The 22,311-nt window shown below is 37.2% G+C and overlaps 1 protein-coding gene across 4 annotated transcripts in view; it reads right to left on the bottom strand.

Annotated features, from left to right (window-relative positions):
- LOC104912965 (leukotriene B4 receptor 1-like) overlaps positions 1–20,297 on the bottom strand; it is a 51,267-nt gene extending 30,970 nt beyond the window's left edge. For 3 of the 4 annotated variants that reach the window (XR_002119300.1, XR_795045.2, XR_004161189.1), the window contains exon 1: positions 11,383–20,297. Coding sequence is in view for 1 of the 4 variants with exons in the window: in XM_010717819.3 (XP_010716121.1) it covers positions 5,339–6,346 (1,008 nt within the window). In the remaining 3 variants the exon portion in view is untranslated. Of the gene's footprint in view, positions 1–4,032; positions 8,041–11,382 lie in introns of those variants that run through there. The other variant, XM_010717819.3, reaches the window with a different exon arrangement.
- Positions 20,298–22,311: the final 2,014 nt, after the last annotated feature.

Genomic DNA, 22,311 nt, shown 5'->3' with positions numbered 1-22,311 from the left:
GTTTTTCTTGTTATGGTGCAAAAACTATTCCTAATTTTAACATAGTGAACTAAAGACCTTTTGATACTTTCTGGATGCTAAGGGAACACCTTAGAATAACACAGAGTTTAGAAATCAATACCCTTGTTAGGGATGAAATGTGAGCTACTTGAATTCCAGAGCTTGATTCTAGCTCAACATGCTTATTAATTTCTTATTTTCAACACAGGTTTTTCAAACTGGCATTTCTTGAGGAAATAGTAGTCTGTCAAAAGTCCTTAGCCAGCTTAATTTGTGCAGTGCTTGAAATAAATGTGGGCTTGAGTTCCCAGACAGTAAGAGATGAAACAACTAAATCACTCTGAAATGAATGGGACTTGGATGCTTAGCATAGCACTGTGGATTTTGCAGACCTTTCTGCCTCAGTGACCTGAGTCTAAAAATACAATTTACAACTGAACCAATGGACAAAGTCCTGAAACAACAGACAAAGTCCCTTACCAGTTCTATCAGAGACTTTTCAATATAAAGTTAAACCCAATTTTCAAAATAAGAGCCACAAGGTGGCAGAAGAGAACAAGAAATGTGAAAAGATTGTTATGCTGAATGCTTGTTCTGAATACATAACACTTAATTCTAAAGCACAGCTGAAGATTCCTGGCTGTATTTTAAAATCGAATGGACATGAGTGTAATTCATTAGTGACAATGTTTTAAAAACAGTCTCAGCTTTGAAGTTTCTGAAGGTAATTCTACAGTGAATGCTAACATTGCAATAACAGTTCAGCTTAAGTAGTATAGTTAGGATATGGAACATGCACTATGTTTGTAGATTGTCCATACTGCCTCACCTTATCACAATATGAGGTGTCTGACAGCTGTTTTCCAATTGCCATTCTTAATTTCTACTCAATTGATATAAAATGCACAATACAGTGAATTTTGCACTTCTAAAAGACATAATCTTAACTCTTACAGTTATGACTATTTAATCTGTACTGGAAGACCTTATAGCATCCTTTACATTAATTCCACCACTTAAATGGAACTGACACTTCACACATTCCATAAAAATAGCTTTTCTTTTGAACCAAAAACTTTCAATTTATTTTAATCTAAATGAATGCAGTTAAAAATATTGAATCCTTCCTAAGAACAACAACCATAACTTAAAATAACTAATATAAGGCAAAAGAAAACATGAAAGAATGAAACAGGATAGAAGTCTATTATCCCTCAACCTATCAGTACAATAATTTTTTTAGTACTTTTCTTAGTAATTGTGTTGTAAAGCTTCTGAAATCTTAGAGGCCATCACATGCCTGTCATACCCAACTTGTTATGCTAACAGCAGCAGTGTAAGCCACTCAGCCTCTCAGCAGAGAGCATTATGACTTCATACTGCATTTTACTGCAATATTTTTCTTTAACCTATAACAAACAGTGGAGATCAAACTGAGTTTCCAGATAAAGAACATTTTTAGTGATTACTTGACCCAACAAGAAAGCATTTAGAAAAACCTAGAACTGTCTTGCAACAGAAGTTACTTCATTTCCTTCTCTGTTCTTGTATGCTTAGCTTCCACAGTCAAACTTCTCAGTTTCATTCTAAGAACATAAGTTTCTTTAATTTGAATTGACATACCTCTTTTGCTTTTCCTCTCCAACTAGATGTAAAACTTTCTTACTCTTCTTCCCTTACCCATATATGCAGGAAAGGAAGCAATGCAAGAGTTGTAGGAAATAAAGACAAACTTCATCACTGTTAATATTCTCTAATTTTGCATCTTCTCCAGTACTTATTATTCTCTCACATGCTTGCATATGAGAGAATTTGCACAGTGTCCACAATACTTGTCCTCACCTAGGTTCTTTTCTCTTTTCACTCAAGTCATGCATACAATCTTTCTCTTTAAGTCTTGTTAATAGTAACCCTCATAAAGTTCCGTAACTGTACTCTCAACTGTCTTCAGATATCTCTTAACTTTTGCTCTGCTTCTTCCTGGTGAATGTTCTGCTGATTTGATTAAAGAAACAAAATTCTTTATTTAGAATAATGCAGCTGCCTGTTTTCTGCCTCCTAACAAGGATCTTCCATTTCTTTTGTCACAAAACTCCACAAAACTCCACAGTTTTAATCCATACCTCTGTAACAACTATTTAACCATGATGTTTGCAGAAAACAATAAAAGGCAATAAAAGTAAGGCCTTTGAGACCCATATTTTTCCTTTGTTAGTTTTTTCTTTATGCTTGCTGAATATTGGCTGTGCTTGTTGAATATTAGCTTCAATCCTCTTAGCACATGATGAATTCCCTTTATGCAGCACGACCCTACTAAAGCATATGTGATAAATTCCTGCAGTATGCCCATAGAGTGTTCATCAGGTTGATAAGATTTAAGTTAGAGGTTGCTGTTAGGAGATTCTCATTTTTTACAAACAAATGAGAAGTTCAAAGCACCTGGAATCTTTTTTTTTCCTTTTTACCTCCCAGTACACAGTGTTCTGAGCAGTGTTGCATTGATTCCACGTAATGTTCCGTGCACTTCAGTGTAAGCTGAGGTGATTTGACTCAGGTGACTGAAGTCACCCCCACTTAGCTCAGCCTTTCTTCTTGCTGTGTCATGAGAAATAGCTGGACACTGAAATCACAGAGACAAGCTTCATAAACAAGGACCACAGAATTGGGAAGTAAGAAAAACAAGAGGAACTTAAGCAAGATGAAATCTCATTTTTCTCAGACAGAATTAGGAATATCTGAGATATCACTGAGTTACCTAAGTTTACTAGTAAGACTGCTCTTGTCTCCAGGTCACTGCTTAGAACTGCTTGGAATCAAGGGAAGTGTTTGCTATTAACATTCCAATATAATCTACAGAATGAACATAAAGTGTAGTCAACAGGAGTCATGAAGTATCACCGTCATAAGATGCAGCATTTTGCACCAGATCTACGCCAGGTTTTAGGTTTGGCTGGGATTCAGTATTTTAAGACAAAAAAATCCAATGTTTGCTGGCTGAATGGGCCTGTTTTAGCATGCCTGTAGTATGTCAGACCTCAGGTTAGTATAAATGGAGTGGGAAATGTTGCAGCATTGATAGGCTTGTTGTATACATTTAAAAGGAAGAAGCAGTCAACCATGTCATCAGCTTATACATCTACATCAACTCTTGTGGATCCACTTATGTTACAGCTCTGCTGCCAAAATATGACATCAGTGGCTCTTATCAGTGCAAACCAGTGTTTGCAAGAATTAGCTTCATCTGCTTTGTAGAAAGGTGAAATTAGTCAAGGCTGCTGGTTTAGCATCCTTTACTGCAGTAAGCAGTACTGCACAGACTATGTATCTGGTCCCTAATCTCTTTATAGTTCATCCTGGGTTGGGCATTATGCATTTAACATGCAATAAATGTACCTGGAAGGCTTCTTGAATAGCAAATAGCACCAGAAGAGATAGATGACACACACACACAGATGATTAAAAGGCTTAGCCGATTTCCTAGGATTGATGATAACTAGACACAAGACAGACTGGCAGAAAATTTCACTCAGGTAGTTTATACTGAAGTTTATCTCAGTTTTTTCCCAGATGTAAGTTGTGAAGGTTTCCTGGACTAGGCCTAGGACTCTACTAAGCTACACTATTTTTGTGCATATTATCCCTTCATCAGTTCTGTTGTTATTGAATGCTATCTCAAAAACGTACTAGGAAATATATCTTTGCTTTTTTATACAGTAGATAAATAAAGTTGCTATCATTATTAGAAGGTACTGCTATATTTGATATGTTAGCAGCAATTAAGGAATAATTGTTGGGGTGAAAAAAGTGGTAGTTTTATTGTATTAAATTTAAAGGATTTCATCTGCTTCTTACTCCGCTGTAAACAAGATCGTGCTGAAGTTTTCTCTCTTTTAATCTCAGTGAAGGAGTCTAATTGATGGAAAGTCAATGGTGTGGGAAAGTATGGTGTGGGCTTCCTTTTCAATGAGAAGAAAAAAAGTCTTTTCATAGAAAGCAGAAATAACAAATACATATGCAAAATGATTACAAATATTCTATTAGCATATAAGGTTTTATTTCCCTGTGTTATTCCAGTTCACAAGCTAAATTGATATAACTCAAATTTCCTTGTCTTCAATAATTAGCTCTTGAAAATTAAGTTCTAATTAGTCCTTCACAATTTCTTTGTAAATATGAGTTACAAAACTATTTGCATCTGTCCAAAACACAATCTGCAGGATATTACAACAATAAGATAGTAACAGTAAATATTAATAGTCAGTAGTTATCTTCATCTTATTACAAATCAATGATTAAAAAAATAAGCAAAGTATAAAAAATGCCAAGCACAACAGAAATTAAAAATACCCATTGAAAGCAAACATTTGATGCCATGCAGTCTTTTCACAGTGAGTTTGCATGCACAAAAGAAAAATAAATTCCTTGCAAGTCCTAAATGTATTTGTTTCTTTAAAGCATGTTCTACTCTGTTTTACAAGAGAAAAAAAATGCTTCTATGTGCAAAGTGAAATTCTTAGGATATTAGGCACTTTGTACTATTACCATAACATTCTTACATGTAAAACAATCTCAGCGATGTCTCCTTCCCTGACTGTAGGCTTTGATTAAATTCCTCCAGAACTTTAATAGACATCTTGAGAGCTAAACTGAGTCAAACCACTTGAGAATATTTATAGTATGAATATTAGATACATCAATAGTTCAGTTGCCACTAAATTATGTATATACTCTAAATCAAGTATAGCATGAGGACTGTAACTGTCATGAAACACAGATTTCTTATTACCTTTTTCTGAAAATGCATGCCATACCTAATACTTTAGATTCTTCTAGTAAATGAAGCTGTGTAAAAGTTGTTACTTTTAAACCTAAATGAAGTCCTGTATAAAAATTTTATGTGCCATTAATAATCTTGAAATCCATTCTTACCCATAATAAGAATCCAAGCTTGCTCACTTAGAACTTCAGATTATATATATGGGGATTTTTTGACCACTTCAGGTTTTGTTCTACAAAAACAACTAAGTTTTAAATTTCCAAATTTTGTTTTCTATGTAAATGTTGTTTTCTACATTTTTTCTAAAAATCACAACTCCACTGCAGAGTAAAACTATTGCATTCCTTACACTTCAAACTTCCAGCCACCTTGGTGAGGTTCTCAGCATCGCTGAAGTGCCTGATTTTGTGATGTGGATACCAGCTTAGGAACCAAACAAGGCTGCTACTGACAACTGTTTTAAAACATACAAAACTGTAATAACATTTAGTTGTCCCTCCATGCAAGAACTACTAAGTGGATGCCCCAGGACGCCATTATTTACTAATTTTATGTTCTTTGTTAGAGATTTTCCATGCTTACTGAAGCAGTCTCTTGTTTGACTACAGAATGACTCTTTTTCTTGTCTTCGTCTGTTACAGTCTGACTCATCTGTTCAAAGAGCTTTGATATCTTGGCAATTCTCAGGTGATTCTGAAATTTTCGTGCAGCAAAAGCGTAAAGTAGAGGGTTAATGCAGCTACTGACAAACACAAGTGCTCCAGAGATGTACTCTCCTACGTCTACAATTTTTTCCAGAGTCAAATACATTTCCTCAGAATGCTCTATCTCAATTGAAATAATATCTAGGATGTTGAAAAGATGATGAGGAAACCAGCACAAAATGAATGCCACCACAATGCTGGTAATGAGCCGTTCTGATCGCTGCTTCGACTGGTAAGTCATTTTGCTTATTCTTTTTGCAACGCACACATAAGAGGTGCATATAATTAGAAAAGGAATTACAAAACCTGCAAGAGTTTCCAGCAAAAGATACGACACTTTCTGTTCAGTAGAAGAGTAGTTGCGACACGTGCACTGCTGCCCACCATTGATTTCGTCTGTCTCTTGAAATGGAATGATAGAAATACCAAGAGCTATAGACAGGAACCAAATGAGGACCATGATTATAGAAGTCTTTTCCTTTGTTTTGTATCTCTGAACAGCAAGAGGGTAAAACACAGCCATTAATCTCTCCAAGCTCAGTGCTGTAATCAGAAATATACTAGCATACATGCTGCAGTAAATAATGAAGACCAGCATTTTGCAGAAGATGATTCCAAAAACCCATGAGTCAGCAAAGGAGTAAATCCAGATAGGCAAAGTAATCAGTACGAGGATATCTGCAATGGCCAGGTTCAAGATCAGCAGGACCGAAGGAGACACTTGCTTCATTTTAGTACAAACAGTCCAGATGACAATGCAATTTCCAGGAGTCCCAATAATAAATGACAAGCTCAATATCACGCAAACTACCAGTTTCACAGTGTTCCATGTCACATGGGTACTGGTTTCCTCAGCTTGACTCATTCTGGATATTCTTCAGACCTTTTCGAAAGGTAATATCCTTGGCACTTTGCGTTCTGCTTTTATTCTGACAGTGCAAGCGAGCGCTCTCAGAGAAACTTCCCTAACTGATATTATGTAGTCTAGTAAGGCATGTGACCTCACATCCTAGTGCTCACAAACATCTGACCACACACGTTCCCGTTGTTTACAACAACAGTATGCATTTTTGCATGCAAAGCAGAAATAGAAATACAGAGTTGTGTCTGGCTTTCCTCTTAATTGCATGTCCATCACACCTAGCAAATTTTACAGCATGGAGATTGTTTTTCTTTTTAAAATAGCCTCCCTTTTTATAATAGCCTGCAACTTGGTTAAAACTGCCTGTGAGGAGAGTGAGGAATTATTGTACACTCAGTCTTCAAGCAATCTCTTTTCTAAAAATTCAGGAGAGATCTGTTGATTGTGCCTTAGAAATATGCTGACATAAAAAAACCAGCTTTTGCAGTGAGAAGTGCAATAAAGTGAGAGGCAGTTGTTCTTCTTATGTTCTTCAAGCAAACAAAACCACCAGAATAGTCTGCATGTAAGGCTAGGAGGAAACAGTCTGTTTCTCAGAAAACATATGATTTCATTGTCCTGCTGTGCCATCAATATGCTATGACATAAACCCCTAGACAATTTGGTAGTTAATGCAGTATTCAAATCTTTTGAAGAAAAAAGAATCAGAAGTTCTTCACTGTCTAGCCAAAAAATATGTAAGTACTACTTTGTTACTGTGATGTCAGAACATTTTTAGTCTGGTTCCAAATAATTAAAGGAGGAACTAAAAGAGCAGCACCAACAAAAAGAGGCAAGTCACAGAAGTGAAACTAGAACGGGATTTTCTGTAAAATAAGCACTGAAACAAGGAATTATGCATACTGTGCTCTGCTTAAGACTGTGATACAGATTATTTCCTTAAATATTGAAGTAGAATTGTACAAACCTGGCAAATACAGTGTCCAACATAAAGAAGTATCTTCCAGAATGGAAAAAGGATTGCAATACCTCCTCCCAGTGCCAAGCGGCTTAGCTGTTTTCGATCTCCTAAGAGTATAATGAGATCAACAGCAAATCTAAGAGTAACTCCACTGAAGTCAAGAATAACTTTATCAAAACACTGTGTGAAATTTTAATTTGGATTTCATCTGATACATAATGCCGGTTCCTTTATTTTTAACTGCATTAAGCACTGGGTAGAGAAAAATGCAAAGCAACTGATTGCATTCTAAAGGGAATTTCTGAAAATCACTTAAAAATCCATTAATGAAAGGAAGTGCTGGGCAGTGTCTCATCTTCTAATGAAATCAGTGTTATGCATGTCATTATTTCTCCAGAAGTAACTTTGGAAGCACCTTTTATTTTCTTATTGCCAATGTTATATCTGTTCTGTACTACATTGCAGACACTTATTATTTAAAAAAACATTCAAGGTGAGATGTTGAATATCTCTGTAAGATTTTCCTCTTCAGGAATTCCCATTGTTTGTACAGATACTGACTCGTAGCAACACTGGTATAGTTCCAATCCACTGATGTGTGGAACTGGTTCTACTTCTGAAGCACTTGTCCTTACATTTTTCAGAAACTTGTTTCATCCACTTCATTTGAACCATGCTTTCCAGGTGGTCTTTGCCTTCATTTGTATCTTTAATTTAAACACGAACCAGATGAATCCTGGAATTGCAGCAAAAGTCTGAGATTTATCTTTCAAAAAAGATCTCAGACAGGTGAAATACTAAGATTTCCTGAGCATCATTCTGAAGGCAGGCTTTTAGATTAAGTAAAATAGATATTAGAGTTAACATTAGATGAGGATCATTGTTTTTTTAGAGCCCTCTGTAACTGTTGGATCACTACGAAAATTTCAGACTCACCTTAAGATGTCTCCAAATGTTCTCTAAAAGACAAACTGTAATTTTTTAAATTTACCCTAGTAGGACACAAACCCTTGGGAAATGTAACAGATATTTCCAATAGCAGCGTAATATGCTTAATAACATACTAAACACATCATAAGTGTAGCCATTCTAGTGACTAAACGTGGAGGGGTTTTTAATGTATGAACATAGAGCTGAACTTCTGCCCTCATAAACTTGATCTAATTGTTTTCACAGCAGTGAATTTAGCCTGCATTTCTGTGTCTAAAAAACAACTCTAAATATAATTTTGTGTGTGTGCACGCATATTATATATTATTTATACATGTGGTACAACAGCAGAGTCATCAGCATGGGAAACTTTAAGTGTGAAACTTTACCTTTTGGTTTGAAAATAACTTCTGAAAACATTCAAAATCAGAATCAAGAAAGTCTGTCCTATTACTATGAAAAATTCTGAATTGAATTTGCAGCGTTTTTAGTTTTTAGGGGGATGCTTCAATCATCTTTTGAATTGTTTGGTTTCCTTTCTAAGTGTGTGTTTCCCTCTGGTGGATAGTTTGCAGTTTGCACCACTACTGAGCATTTTCAGAGTGCTAATGGTTTTGGATCAATAAAGGTAAATGATAATTTATATTTCCATCTTTAGTATGTTTGTTCTTAGAACTTGATTCCCAGAACTTCTTAACTTTGGGCTAACAGCTTCTTCTCAAAGCACATCCATCCTCCCATCCAGAAAAAGCATCTCTGTAACAACGTGCAGAATAGCTGATGTGTGGGAAATTCATATCATATGTAACTGGTATGAATAACTGTCCCAGAAAGACTTTTACAATTCTCTCCAACTGTTTTCTTCAGAATGATCCACTGGATATTCAGCTTTAGTGTACCTGATGATTGATCAATACCAACTATCATGTATCTGCTAAAATGCTGAAAAGTGATGTTAGTAATCTTGTTGGCCTGCTGATCCTGAAGGAAGTTAGTAGTCTAAATCTTTTAGTTCTTCAGCCATTGAAAGAAGATAGTATTTGTATGATTGACACAGCTGTCTCACAACAAACTCAGACAAATGGTGTTATAAATGGCTGTGTGAAACTCACACATTACTTGATCAGAAGATTATGGGCTCGTCCATCTTCTAAGCTAGGGTAAGTTGATATCATTTGCTAGTGAAAAGCTGCTGTAAACACTGCTTTCTTGCTTTCCTTGGTCTCCTATATAAATAATGCACACAGCAGCTAATAATGTCTTTCCTCTGTAACTACTACAAAGGAAAGCACAGTATAGGGAAAGACAATACTAGACATTTCTAAATTCTTGCAAACACTATCTGCAATAACCTGTGATGTAGCAAATACAACTGAGAATACTCTCAGTGCTTCTTCACCACTGGGAAAAGTACCTTAAAGAGGACCTACCCAGGGATCAACTCCAGAACGTAATAAAAGGTTTGTACCTTGCACTAATCATAGAAAGTTAGCAACATTCTCTGCTGTGTTGTTGTTAACTGGACTTCTAATAATGATATTACAAAATAATACGCCCCTATCTAGCTCAGTTGCCAATAGCATTAGTTTTGTATGACTGGACAGAGAAAAAAATTCCTGTGTATTGTATTCAGGAAAGCTGCTTTAGAACTCGTGATAGGAGGAGTGCTTATAAAGGTACACTGTACGTGCAGCCACACATGCTTACATACAAGTACCTTTCTTACTGTAACAGAATGACTGTGAACAATCAGATCAGCAGTTGTGAAACTATTAAAGGATATGTTGAAACACTGTCCTCGTACAACCAGACATACTAGACCCGTGAGAGTAGAGGTGTTAATTAAGATAGTGAAGATCTATATTTATAATTCTGAATACAAGCAGGAATATGAATAAAAACTATGTAGAGATTTTTGAAAAACTTTAAGAATTTCTTTTTTCAACGTTATGAAATAGTACATCATTCAGAGTACAAGCTTTCAAACAGTAAATGCATAGATTTCCTTCAGCTGAAAGTAAGAATTTGGCTTGTATTTACATTAGCTGTCAGTAAGTTGCTATTTGTATTTACACAAAGCACTGCTATCCAAAACCCCTACCTAAGCATATCTGGCATCATAATTACTACTGGATAAATCAAACACAAATGCATTGTTTACACATTCTTCCTTTTGTGAGTAATAAATTACTGATGACAAATACTGCTTGGATGATTTGCTGCCAAAAGTTACTCAATTTTTTCTTTTCCTAAACCTGTCATTTTTACCTTGTTCAGAGTTTCATGTAGATACTGTATAACTCTGAAATGCAATGAGAGTCTTTAGCCTCTTAGAGAGAGACTCATTACCAAGAATCTGCCACATTTTGGTGCACATGCATTGCCCTTATGAAAAGGGATCTGTCCATGTAGTTATGTATTTTCAACAGAGGGCAGCATTGGGGAACCATTTACTGTTTCCTCACATAAAACTGCAGATGAGGAAGGCATAGCCACTGTCTGTACGTGGTATGCGAAGTTCAAGGCTGAGACTACAAAACCTATTCCCTTTCATAAAAAGGTTAAATGATTGCAACTTAAATTTAATTACTGCAGATAACATTTTCTAGATAAACTTTCTATACAGAAATCACTGTTGTTTCTACCTTGCAGATAATTTTATTTTCTAGATATTTTCATAATTCTAGGTTTGTACTGTTTTGGTATATGATCAATTCCAATGCTATAATATATAAATAATAAAAGGGCAGCTCTGCCATGAAAATAATAGCATCTGAATTATTTCTCCACGTGTCTGAAGCAACAAACTTGGAAAGGTTAGCAATATGAACACTTCCTTTAGTGCAATTTACATGAGTATGTTCCTAGTCTTTGAAAAGCGGACTAAACTGTGCTCTCAACCCCATTCAGCAGATTTGAGCAGATTAAGAGTCATTTAATACATAAACATTGAGCCACCAGGCTAGATATGAAGCCCTGGTTTCGTGGCCTTTTGTCAGGAATCTTGTTAACTGTGCTGAAAGTAGAAAGACTATGCTCATGAAGAACACAAAGCTACTCTCACGCTTTACAGCAGCCACCCTTGGGTATGCAAAAGACACTTGTAGGACAACATTGAACTCCCTCAGTCACTTAGTAATTAGCATACCTGGCATGTTGTTCTGCATGGCCAGAAAGAAGCTAGCGTCCTACTGTGCCACTGATCAGAAAGATCTTGTCCAAGCATTCTTATTCTGAAATAAAAAGTAGTCAAGATTGATTCTGAGATGCCACACAGGTATAGTTGCAGCTTTTACCAAACACACACATAACATACTGTATGGAAAGCATGTAAGATATGCCATCTTTACGCACTAGTGATTTGTTATTATCATTCTGTAATGCGATCTATTGCTTCTATAGGATTTTCATTTAATACTAGAAATGGCTGTGAATAGTGATGACTTTTCCAGTGTTTTCACTGGCAGAAAGTGCTGGCACTTAAAACTTACTCTCAGTAGAATGGATGGGATTTTCTATTTACTATTTTCTATTTACTAATTTATAGATTGTAATGGAATATAAGGCTATAACATATTCTAAGGTCATCTGATCTCATGCTATTTACATTTGACATGAGCCTAATAATACGACCTGGATTTAGGCATTCTTATTTCATACGTTCCAGTTTTGGGTCAGAATTTTTTAGCCCAGTATTTTGTCTCTAGTGACATGAAAAAGCAGCTACCCAGGAAAGCAGGGAAGAACAAGCCAAGTTTGGCTATACTTGTCCTACACAGTTTGTGTGTTTTAAAATGTTTGGTGGTCAACTGCTCTGTAGACTTGTGAAGACCACGCTTGAACTCATGAACACCTTTGGCAGCAAAAGTTACTGCAGCAAGATGTTCTGCAGCTTTAATACACCGTGTGAAGAAACACATCTTTTTGTTTGTTAATCTCCTATCAGCTTCGTCTGGTTACTCACCGTTCATATACTGGAAGGAATAGTGAATAGTTGAATACCCTCTCTATAGTCTTTATTCAGTTAAACCCCTAATCTATAACTTCTTAATTCCAAAGGTAATTCATTCTTTCTCCACTTACTCCAAATGCTCTATGGTCATAGAGATCCTCTACCTTGTCATCCCATCCTTATACCACAGACTGTCCTCTGCCTAGTAAACTTTTGTAACTTACTTTGCTGTATCTCCTGTTCTGTGCTTAAATCATAGAAGTAGAAGTCATGTGTATTTTAAATTATTTTGTATCGAATGACAGTCAGTTTTAATTTTGTAAGCTATTTTTTTGACTTTGTGTTTCAAGTCATGCCTGTGCAGGATGCATTTAGTCCATAATGGCATTGAATGGTACCTCTTTAACGTCTGCTTTTTTCCTACACAACAAATGATGTATGACTACTTTTATTATGATTGCTGCTTTCCTGTTTTTTAGTTGCTGTATATTAACCAAGATATGTGGTGTCTGACCACATTATTACCAAATCTATTGCTATAGCTCTGATGCCTTCGTTCTCTTCTCTATTAGCTTGATGTACTGCACAACAGTATAGCAAAATGTTTGCTATGTGCAACACATCCTGATATAAAATCTTGGTTCTTAGTACATTTTGAAGGCTGTTACTGAGTGAACAGAGCACATAATGGGGAAATCATGGGTAGGAAGCCATCCTAGACACTGCCACTGAGTATCAGCTACAGCTGATCAAAGCTCTGCCTGATGAGAGTTGTCCCCACAAGGACAGTTTTAAATTGCAAATCGCAGATCCAGTCAGAATTATCATCCAAGTTCTAGCTGTCAGATTAAGAACTTGAACAATGTTAGGCTGAATCTATAGCTTAGGAGACTGGCTAAAGTATTGTTGATAATTATGTAAAACTATATTCCACAAAAGATTATACAGACATCAAGAAGTTGACTGTAAAGAATATAAAAACAGAATTTAAATAGACGTTTAAAAGGAATTTAAAATTTTAAAATTGCTAGCCTATGTTATCTGAGAAGAGTCATTTATCTGAGCAAAGAATGAATTCAGTATAGTTTAGCAGCTTGCCAAAATGAGCAAATACCCAAGACAAGACAGTAATAAACTTTGAGAAAACCATTTCCTCCAGCTAATCAATACATCTCTGCAGCCCACAAATGCAGCAAAACTGTGTTTGTGAGCTGTGTTAGGATAAGGTTCAAGCAGAAGAGTTCAAATCCCCTCAGAACAGTGTATCTTTTAACAGGAAATCATGAGGCCAATTAATCTGTCATGTGAAAGCTCCTATATTTCTTGCTTTCAGCAGAAAATTGTTTTTATGTCACATGATAGCAGTATCCCTTTTCTATCACTGCTTCAGCTTGTAATTTGAATTCTTTGGTTTCTTCACTTTCAGCTGTCAAACACCAATAGCTAAATGACTCTACCACGAAGAAACCTTTAAGAGTGTTATTCTAGTAACATATTTGAAACCTGACATAACAGCAATATTTAAAGCTTCTCAAGCCATTCATAGCATATTCATTAAAAATCATTCTACTGCATCAGTTCTCTCAAAGAACTATATCAAGGCAGTCTTTGGCAAGATTCCCCCCACTATTTCAAACATGTCCACAAAGAGCTCTAATGTATCATTTTACAGTTTAAAACCTGACAATGTAGTTCACTGACCCCTCTCCCAATAAAAAGAGAGATTAAATGGTGGAAAGTTACTAAAATTGTCTGCTGTTGGAGTTGTTTAATGTTTCAGATGCTGAACAGCACTGTAAAACTCCAGCTCACAATTGGAACTGTGCATTTGTGGCTATAATCTTTCCTACACTGAAGAGATCAGTGGGAAGAGATGATGTTAATCTGAGGATAAAACAGCACTGTGATGTGAAATATCTGTGCTTTGGCTTCCAAGGTTTGTGCGTATAGAGCATTCAATGATACAAATTTAACCTACATTTCCACTTGTGTCTGATGCTAATTGCTGCTGTCAAAGATTGTGAGATGCTAAGCCTTCGTGCAATAGCAGGTTGTAAGATTGGGTCATTTTATATTCTTTGATTGTTGCTCTTGGCCATTTGATTAACAGGGCCAGTAGGATAACTGTCCCAATCTAATTTTGATGCTAGCTATTGTTTGAGCAGGATTAGAACAATGACTTCAAAAGTCTACCAGAACTTAATTTTCTTATGACTCTATTTTTGCACTGACACCTAACAGCCTGTGACACAATGCAACTCACCGTGCTGCTGCTTAAACCAGTTTCCCATGACTAATCATTCCTAGGTGCCTATGTCCCTCAGTCCAGAAGGGAACTGTGTTCTTACAGGAATCATCAAGCAACACTTTTTAACTTAGCATGCCCAAGGGATGGGATGGCAGGTGCCTGTGCATAATTTAGTTATGTTTATAGGCTATCTCTTTCCCAGGAAAGTGGTATGAGCAAAACATAACAGATCAGGCATTTATTTTTACAAATTCACAATCCATACACAGGTCTGAACAACTCATTTTGTTATCCTGTTTGCTTTAATGTTACTTAAGGTACCTCAGTAAAATTTGAATCTTATTTATTTAGTTCTTAACTGTAGCCAGTTTTCCTACTCCTGTTTCATGTTTAGATACAGATCAACATGCCTCTCAGTAAACTACTAAATGACTAATGGACACCACTTTCAGTTCTTCTGGATACACTTGTATTTCCAGAAATGGAATAATTTCTGTCAGTAATCAGCTAGATCTAGTAAAAGCAGCGCTTTATCTTTTTAGAAGCAATTCTGAGTATGCAAATTTCTGAAGCCCTGTATTTCTAAGCAGATTCCCTGACTCCCAGACCACGCGGAACATCAATCAAGATGTGACACCACGTGAAATTGCTTATGCAATAGAAGAATGGTCTGGTCTCCTTGCCTTTTCATTACACATGAACTAGAATCCTGAAACGTTGCTGTTTGACTCATGCCACACAACAAGCAAATGGAAATTCTTTTGCAATTCTTTGGCAAGAATGTCACTATGTTCTAGTCACTCTTACACTGTTTTAAGACATGCTAGGCTTATAATAGCAGCATGTTGAACTTCTGCTCTATTTTTTCTCCAATTCCTCTATTTGTCTGAAATAATCTTGCCTGTAGATTATTTTGCCTGCAGATTAATACTGCCTTGTTAGACTCCTTAGCTTTTCATCTCAGAGAGCAGAAAGAGTTTCTCTGCACTGTACAAAATGTCAGACTCTATCATTCATGCAACATGTCCTGGGAAATTGCTGTAACTTAGAACTTGTGCAAGCCATAAGCTGTCCCTGAGGGTTCAACCTACTCAGTTTTCATCACACCGCAGATCACGTTTTCAGCTTTTTATTATACATTCCTCCTACACGTAACTGTCCTCTAATTTCAAAATTCTTCAGTGGTCCCACCTGGAGCAGGTACTCTGAGTAAAAAGGAAAAATCCCAGTACTTCAAAGTCCCAGCACTTCTGGGGCTTTCTCACTCACAGATCTAGCAATATTCTCTTTAACTCAGCAGGAGTTTTGCAATTCAGCATCTTAGAGTTTCTTTTGCTGTCTTGACTGAAACAAGGAATGTAGTAACTGAAGGACTGAACTGTAAAAGTCAGTTATATTTCATGATGGAACAAACATAATTTACAAAGATTCATTGGATCTCAGCAAATTTGGAGCATTTTTCAAGAAAGTGTAATCTCTGGGTCCTGCCAGTGAATGAACATCTCATAGTTTGTAACATTAAAAGGTTCAAAGATCAAGGAGATATTTACTGTCTACTTTGCAGAACTACTTTACAGATATGGGTTTCCAGGACTATAATTTCTTGTTGATCCCAAAGAGGAGTCAAATCAAATTGGAATCCAAGCTTGGTTGTTCTGTTCAGTTGTTGTTTTAAATGATGGGTATGTGAGTTCCCCCAGGTACTAACTAGAAATAGAAGTTCTGAAGTTCATTTGCTTTCACAGACACATAAATTTTACAAATATTATTTTCCCTTATTGCAGAAATTTAGTAAGCAATCTTGCAATTAAAATGCCAAAAAAATGAATTGTTATCTTTTATATGATATGATGGCTATGAGAGATCTGTAAATCACTGAGATCAACAATATTTTTCTTCCCAAATAAAATATGCTGTGTAACTCTGTGAATACAGGGAATAGGTAGTTCAAATTAAAAATGTTTCCATTCTAAATGTAATTTTTTGAGCAGAACTATTGTTAAGGAGTACTTGCTGCACTGGGCCAAATACTAGGATTAGACTGGAAAGCCTCTAAATCCTCACAAGTGCAAGGCAACTATAATAGGCCTGGATTACTGAATGCATTAATAAAGTTCTCTATCACTTTCTACCTTAAAAGTTTGTTTTAAATTGTTCATAACATTTCCTGATTAGTAACACATCTTTGCATGGCTTTATGCTGTCTTTACAGCAGGCTGCTCAAAACTTTGGATCATGGCAGGCTTACTAGTCATTGGGTGCTCACAATGTACTATGAAGCCCAATTACATGGATCATTTGCAAACACTAATTGATGAGCTTTAGAAAGAGTAATATAATCACCTTCATACAGATTAAAGGTTTGAAGATAGGAGAGATGACAGTGACAAGATATATTAATTGTGTACATCCTACCTTGGCTGAAGGCTAAGCTCTGATGCTCTAGACTGATATTCAAGAAAGCCTGCACTTCTGCACCCACACTGCCCAGCTGCCTCCTCCCCTTTTTTCTGGCCCCATTCTGCACCGTAAACAAACTCATCCTAAGGAGACTGAGGAACTGATCTCAAGTTTTGTTTCCCATCCTGATGGTAATGAGTAGCAGCATGAAGAACAATATGGAAGTGAACGTGAAGTGCTGAGGAAGCAGGGGAAAAGAAAAGGAAGAGAAAGTAGCTTTGCAGTCCTGGTTCAAATGCATGTCAGACAGTGTCCTGGGGTTACTGTGACTGTATATAGAGCTTGAGTTTAAAAACTGTTGCATTTATTTGGGAATGGCATTCTAAAATGTGTGCTAACCTGTATAACAATGTATAAAAAACAAAACAAGTTTGTAAAGGTAAGGAAACAATAGCCTCTTCAGTAAGAGGAGAAATGGAACCCACCTGTGGCTGATTTAACAAAGGAGGACCAAGAGTTGAACTGAATGTCTGGGATATTTATGGATTCTTCTACGCATAGCTTTGCTCTGAAGAAATGTTGTTAAAAAAACCCCGTGCTGCTAAACATATTGCAACATGTACAGACTAGCACAGATGTCTAGCGTGTATATAATACTTATTTAATAGCAAATTAAAAACCACAGTAGCAGCCTCCTACAGTGCATTCTATAAGCTCTTGAGAAAATATGTGTTTATGACTGTCCCCCACTGAAGTCATCTGCAAAATTAAGTGTTGTTACAGGTCAGCCAAACCTGCGCTGAAACCAGAATACATTGTCCCAGTATGACTGACTTCAGCTGAACTTCAAACTATTCTTGAAAAGGAGGGAGTAAGCTTCCTGAGCTGAGTTTTAAGGCCTGATATTTGTTTCAAGAAAAAGACAATTATCTTGCTTCATAGACAGTGAAGAAAGAGCATATCAGTTTTGTGTAAGGCAATTTTTGAGCTTCTTTTTCAAACTAAAGTCATGTTTAAACAACGCTCAGGATTCCTACCAATGCAGAACAATGTAGGAGGGTAAATCTGTTGTGCCAAGGAGCTCTAGAAATCTTTGCACTACAGACAGAATTACTAGGAGAAAAAACTTGGCAACCTCATTAAGAAAACCTTTATTTTCTAGTGATGTTTGAATGAGGACATGTGAGGTATTCTGAAAGTGAACCTGATAGAATCTGAATACTTGTGGCAAACTAATAAAATGTACCACTTCAATCTTCCTAAGTCCTTTATACCAGCGTACGTGTTTGGTTCACAGGCTGTTCCAGGCCTGGCTTCTCCCTAGCGACCTTGATTCCTTCCTGGACTCAGGAATGAGTTCAAACTTGTGAGAATGAATATAACTTATTTATAAAGCAGAACATCTGAGCTAGTCTACGATGTTTAGTTGTGTAGGGAAAAAGAGACATCACAGATCCTATCACAGTATTTTCCAAAGAACATTTGGGGAAATTCAGGAAGGGATGTTATAGCAATGTCTGCAGGAAAAAATGAGATGAGCAGCAGATGTTTTCTGTACATTCAGCAATGAGGAAGATGACTAAAGCAAACTACTGCAGCACACCACAGTATTGTTTTTTGGTAAATATAATTAAATATAATTAAATCTTTTATCTTCCTTCTTGTCTATGAGACTTTTGATAATGTTCATATTCTACTACTCTCGTTTCCATTAAGGTGAGACTCTGCATCCCAGTGTAATTTTTACTGCCGCAAATTCAAATGCAAAAACTAGGGTGGCTGGTAAAATCTTGTGAGGCACTGGAAGTAGCATGTTTCTGAAAGACCTGAATGGTGAGGATTTTGTTAACATATTCTGAACTTGATAAATTTCTCAATGAAACACAGCAATAATGGAGAAAGCACTCACATGGGTCTCTGCCTACAGGGTAGACCTGGGGCCAGTGTCCTGGTCACCTTTACAACTTTTTTGTAAAATCACCTCAGTTGTAGACAGTTTATAATGAAGTTTCTCATTATGTTAATAATTTATTTCGTGTATTCCTTCTCCTGTTGTGCATTATCCTTATTTGATATGAGCGTGCATCACTGGGATAAAGCTGCTTTTCCTGTAGTGTGTCTAGCACAGTGCAATCATGCTTGGGAATATCTGAGCCAATACAAACACTACTTAAATGCTAAGGATCAGAGGCAAACAGGGAATTCCGTTCACTCAAATAAAAGGTGTTTAAGTAAATACTACGTTTCTGGAAAGGATAGTTTATTTTAAATGACTAGTCTGCAAACTCATATTCAGTTCACCATTTTTCCATTTTTGTCAAGCTGCCAGTCCAAGCCCTCAAGAATCTTAGACAAAGATAATGGTACTGATATTCTCATTTTTGGTGCTTAATTTAGTTCAATTCTGCTATTTGTTTGGAAAGAAGTAAAGAATATTTTGAATACTGATTATACACATCAAGAAGAATTCTCTACAGTGATTAAAAAAAAAATTGGTCTTTGGAATATACATTTTTTCTTATATAAAGGTGATAAAAGTGTATTACTGCTTTCACAATTATTTTTAATTCTAACAACTTCCTTTTACATGCCCAGACAGTTTTTAATATGAGGCACATGAAGGAAGCAGCGTATAGCATACCTTTTCCAAAAATAAGTGCTGGCACTTCACTGTCAGTTCAAACTTGTAGTTGGTTCTGATATTTATTACATTTTCCTTGAATTATGACAAGTAGAACTCTGTTGTGTGAGTGCACACAATCATGGTCCTGAATCGTTACTCTGTAAATGTCCTGCTGTCAAGTCGTTCTTTGTAGAGACAGAGGAGGACTACTCTTCTAGGAACACACTACTCAGAAATACACTGCATCGACTTATTTGCAGAGCATCAGCTAACTGGAAAGAAACGTTAAAAGGCTTTGCAGATTGTCTTGGTTCTTCCTATTTCTTAATGTCAAAGGAACCAGGCATTCAATGTGAAAACAGAAACTTGCTGTTAGTATTTAAACAACCTTATAAAGACAAGGAGCTTTGTTTGCTTTGTTTTCCAATGTTAATAGTACTGATCTCTCAAAAGGAAGTAACAAAAAGCAGCAATTGTAACGGTACTTGATTCATCAACTGAGAGATTGTTATCTAAAGAACCAGGGCTTGCACAGAAGGAATAGCAATTACGTGCTTAGGAGGCTTTTCCTGGAGAAAAATAAGAGGAAAAGGTGAGGATACTCCCTACTGTTAGAAAAGGGCAGGGATTCGTAACAGAAATATCAAGACTTGTCTGAATTGAGTACAGAAATATCTATGCAGAATTAATAAAATAAGGGTTAGAAACATGACACATTTGATAACAAGGACATAAATAATGACACACTGGTAAACACTGAGAAATGAGGTGTTCAGATCAAGATCACAGAATCACAGAACAGCCCAGACTGGAAGAGACCTCAAGGATCATGAAGCTTTAACCCCCACGCCACAGGCAGGGCCACCAACCTCCACATTTAATACCAGCCCAGGCTGCCCAGGGCTCCATCCAACCTGGCCTTGAACACCTCCAGGGACGGGGCATCCACAGCCTGTTCCAGCACCTCACCACTCTCATACTAAAAATCAAAACACCTGTGCTCTGAGAGGCTTACAGCAGAAATGACTTACCAGCGGAAAAGCTACCCTCTGACAACAGGATGATGGCAACAAGGTTACAATAAGTCAGAAATACAACAGGCAGTGAGCTTGCTCAACATTCAGAGGTTGAAATAAAAAAACTAAGACAAAACAAAGAAACAAACAAAAGCACACCAAAATATCTGCATTCCTAAAGGGCACAGCAAATCTGTTCAAAAACTGCCTCTGCTTCCACCCAATGGAAGCCAAGAGGGGTAAGAGAGGATTTGACAGGTGCCATTATTTGAACCTCATATTACAACACAAGTGATCTTGGCCTGACTACTTAGACGTGCATTTTGGTGGTTTGGACTGAACAATATGAGAGAAGGACAGAAGGACCAAGTGATTGAAATCAGCTTTCTTTAAACACTGCTCTGCCTTTCCACAAGGCACTGCATTTTGTAATATTTAATTCCTACACCAGGATCAGTGTTGCAACCACTTTTACAGTCTGTAATACTTACACACCCTGTAGTTTGTTTTAGTAGGAGGTCATTTCAAGTCACCACTTGTGTTGTGACTAAGCACCTATCTCTGGGACAGACCAAGGCTTCTGCTTGTATTGGATGTTGTCATCTCTTCCCTTAGCACAAATATAACAGGTGTGGCAGTTGCCAGGAAAAACACGATCCTAGATTTAGACTTGGCCTTAGCTTCCTTGAGTGATTCGTTGCATTTTCTTCCTCTGTCTTATTTCAGGAGGAAAGATGTGTCGTCCTCATTCCATGTTAATGCCACACCATCCCCAACCCCACCCCATTTTTCTCAATTCCAGTCAATAGGCTGTGTGTCTGTTTTTCATGTGCATCTTTTTGATGCCTCTTTTTGCAGCAGCTACAAACACTGAATGCTGGTTCAATGAGGCAAGAACAGCTTCATTTTTTCTACCCTATAATGCATGTAGCTGGTTGAATTACATAAGCCAATGAAAAGTCGTTTTCTACATTACATTTCTACATTCTACATCTACAGGTTTCTGGTATCTCCCACTGATTTCTTTGTTTGAGATACTGTTCACATCAGTACGTAAACTATTCAAGGCAGGCGTATTTCTGCAATTTAGCATCAAACTGAGGAATACAGACTGTAGTGCCCTTTTTGCAAAAAGATCCCCGCAGCTTTTCCCTGAGCGTGAAGCAATAACACCTGGTTCAGAACGTGAAGTGGATGTATGAATGAAGCAAGGAAACTTCATCTTGTTCATTCCCAGGATCAGAGTTGGCTATGAGTTGTGATTACAGTGACTCTGGGCACCATTTTTCTTTCCTCTGTTCAGTTTCTGCTTCTATGGTACCCTTGCTCCTCTCCACAGCCACCAGTAACCAACATGCACCTCACTCTGAATGGGCAGCTTCCACTAACTGCTGCTTACATCCTTCTGGCTTTAAAACCCTGTAATTACAAGTCCACCTGTTCTTGTTACACGTGTGAAGGTCTAATGGTTTTTTTTGAGCACTGCCAAATTTCTGGCCTCAACGATAGTGTGAACCAATTAGCCGCTGCATTAGCCAGGCATCGCCTGAAGCAGTGCATTGCTTTTATACTGGCACTCATCCCGTGACTCCGCAACGAGAAAAGCTGCAGCTATCCTAAGGTTTATTTGCTTTTCCTCAAACCACGCAGACCGCACCTCTGTGCTAAGTTTATGCACAAGTCTGACACGAAACGCCCCCCACTTCACCTCCAGGACCCACCACGACCGCACAAGTGCGCACGCAGCGGCGCGAGTCGAACCCACCGCCCCGCAGCGCCTCTCGCATCTCGCGGCCCGGAACCGAGGGGCCGCCGCGGAGCCGCACCTCGCTACCAGC

This window comes from Meleagris gallopavo, chromosome 13 (genome assembly GCF_000146605.3).
Source record: "Meleagris gallopavo isolate NT-WF06-2002-E0010 breed Aviagen turkey brand Nicholas breeding stock chromosome 13, Turkey_5.1, whole genome shotgun sequence".
Classification (NCBI taxonomy): Eukaryota; Metazoa; Chordata; class Aves; order Galliformes; family Phasianidae; genus Meleagris; species Meleagris gallopavo.
This window is presented reverse-complemented; position numbering and strand designations above follow the sequence as displayed.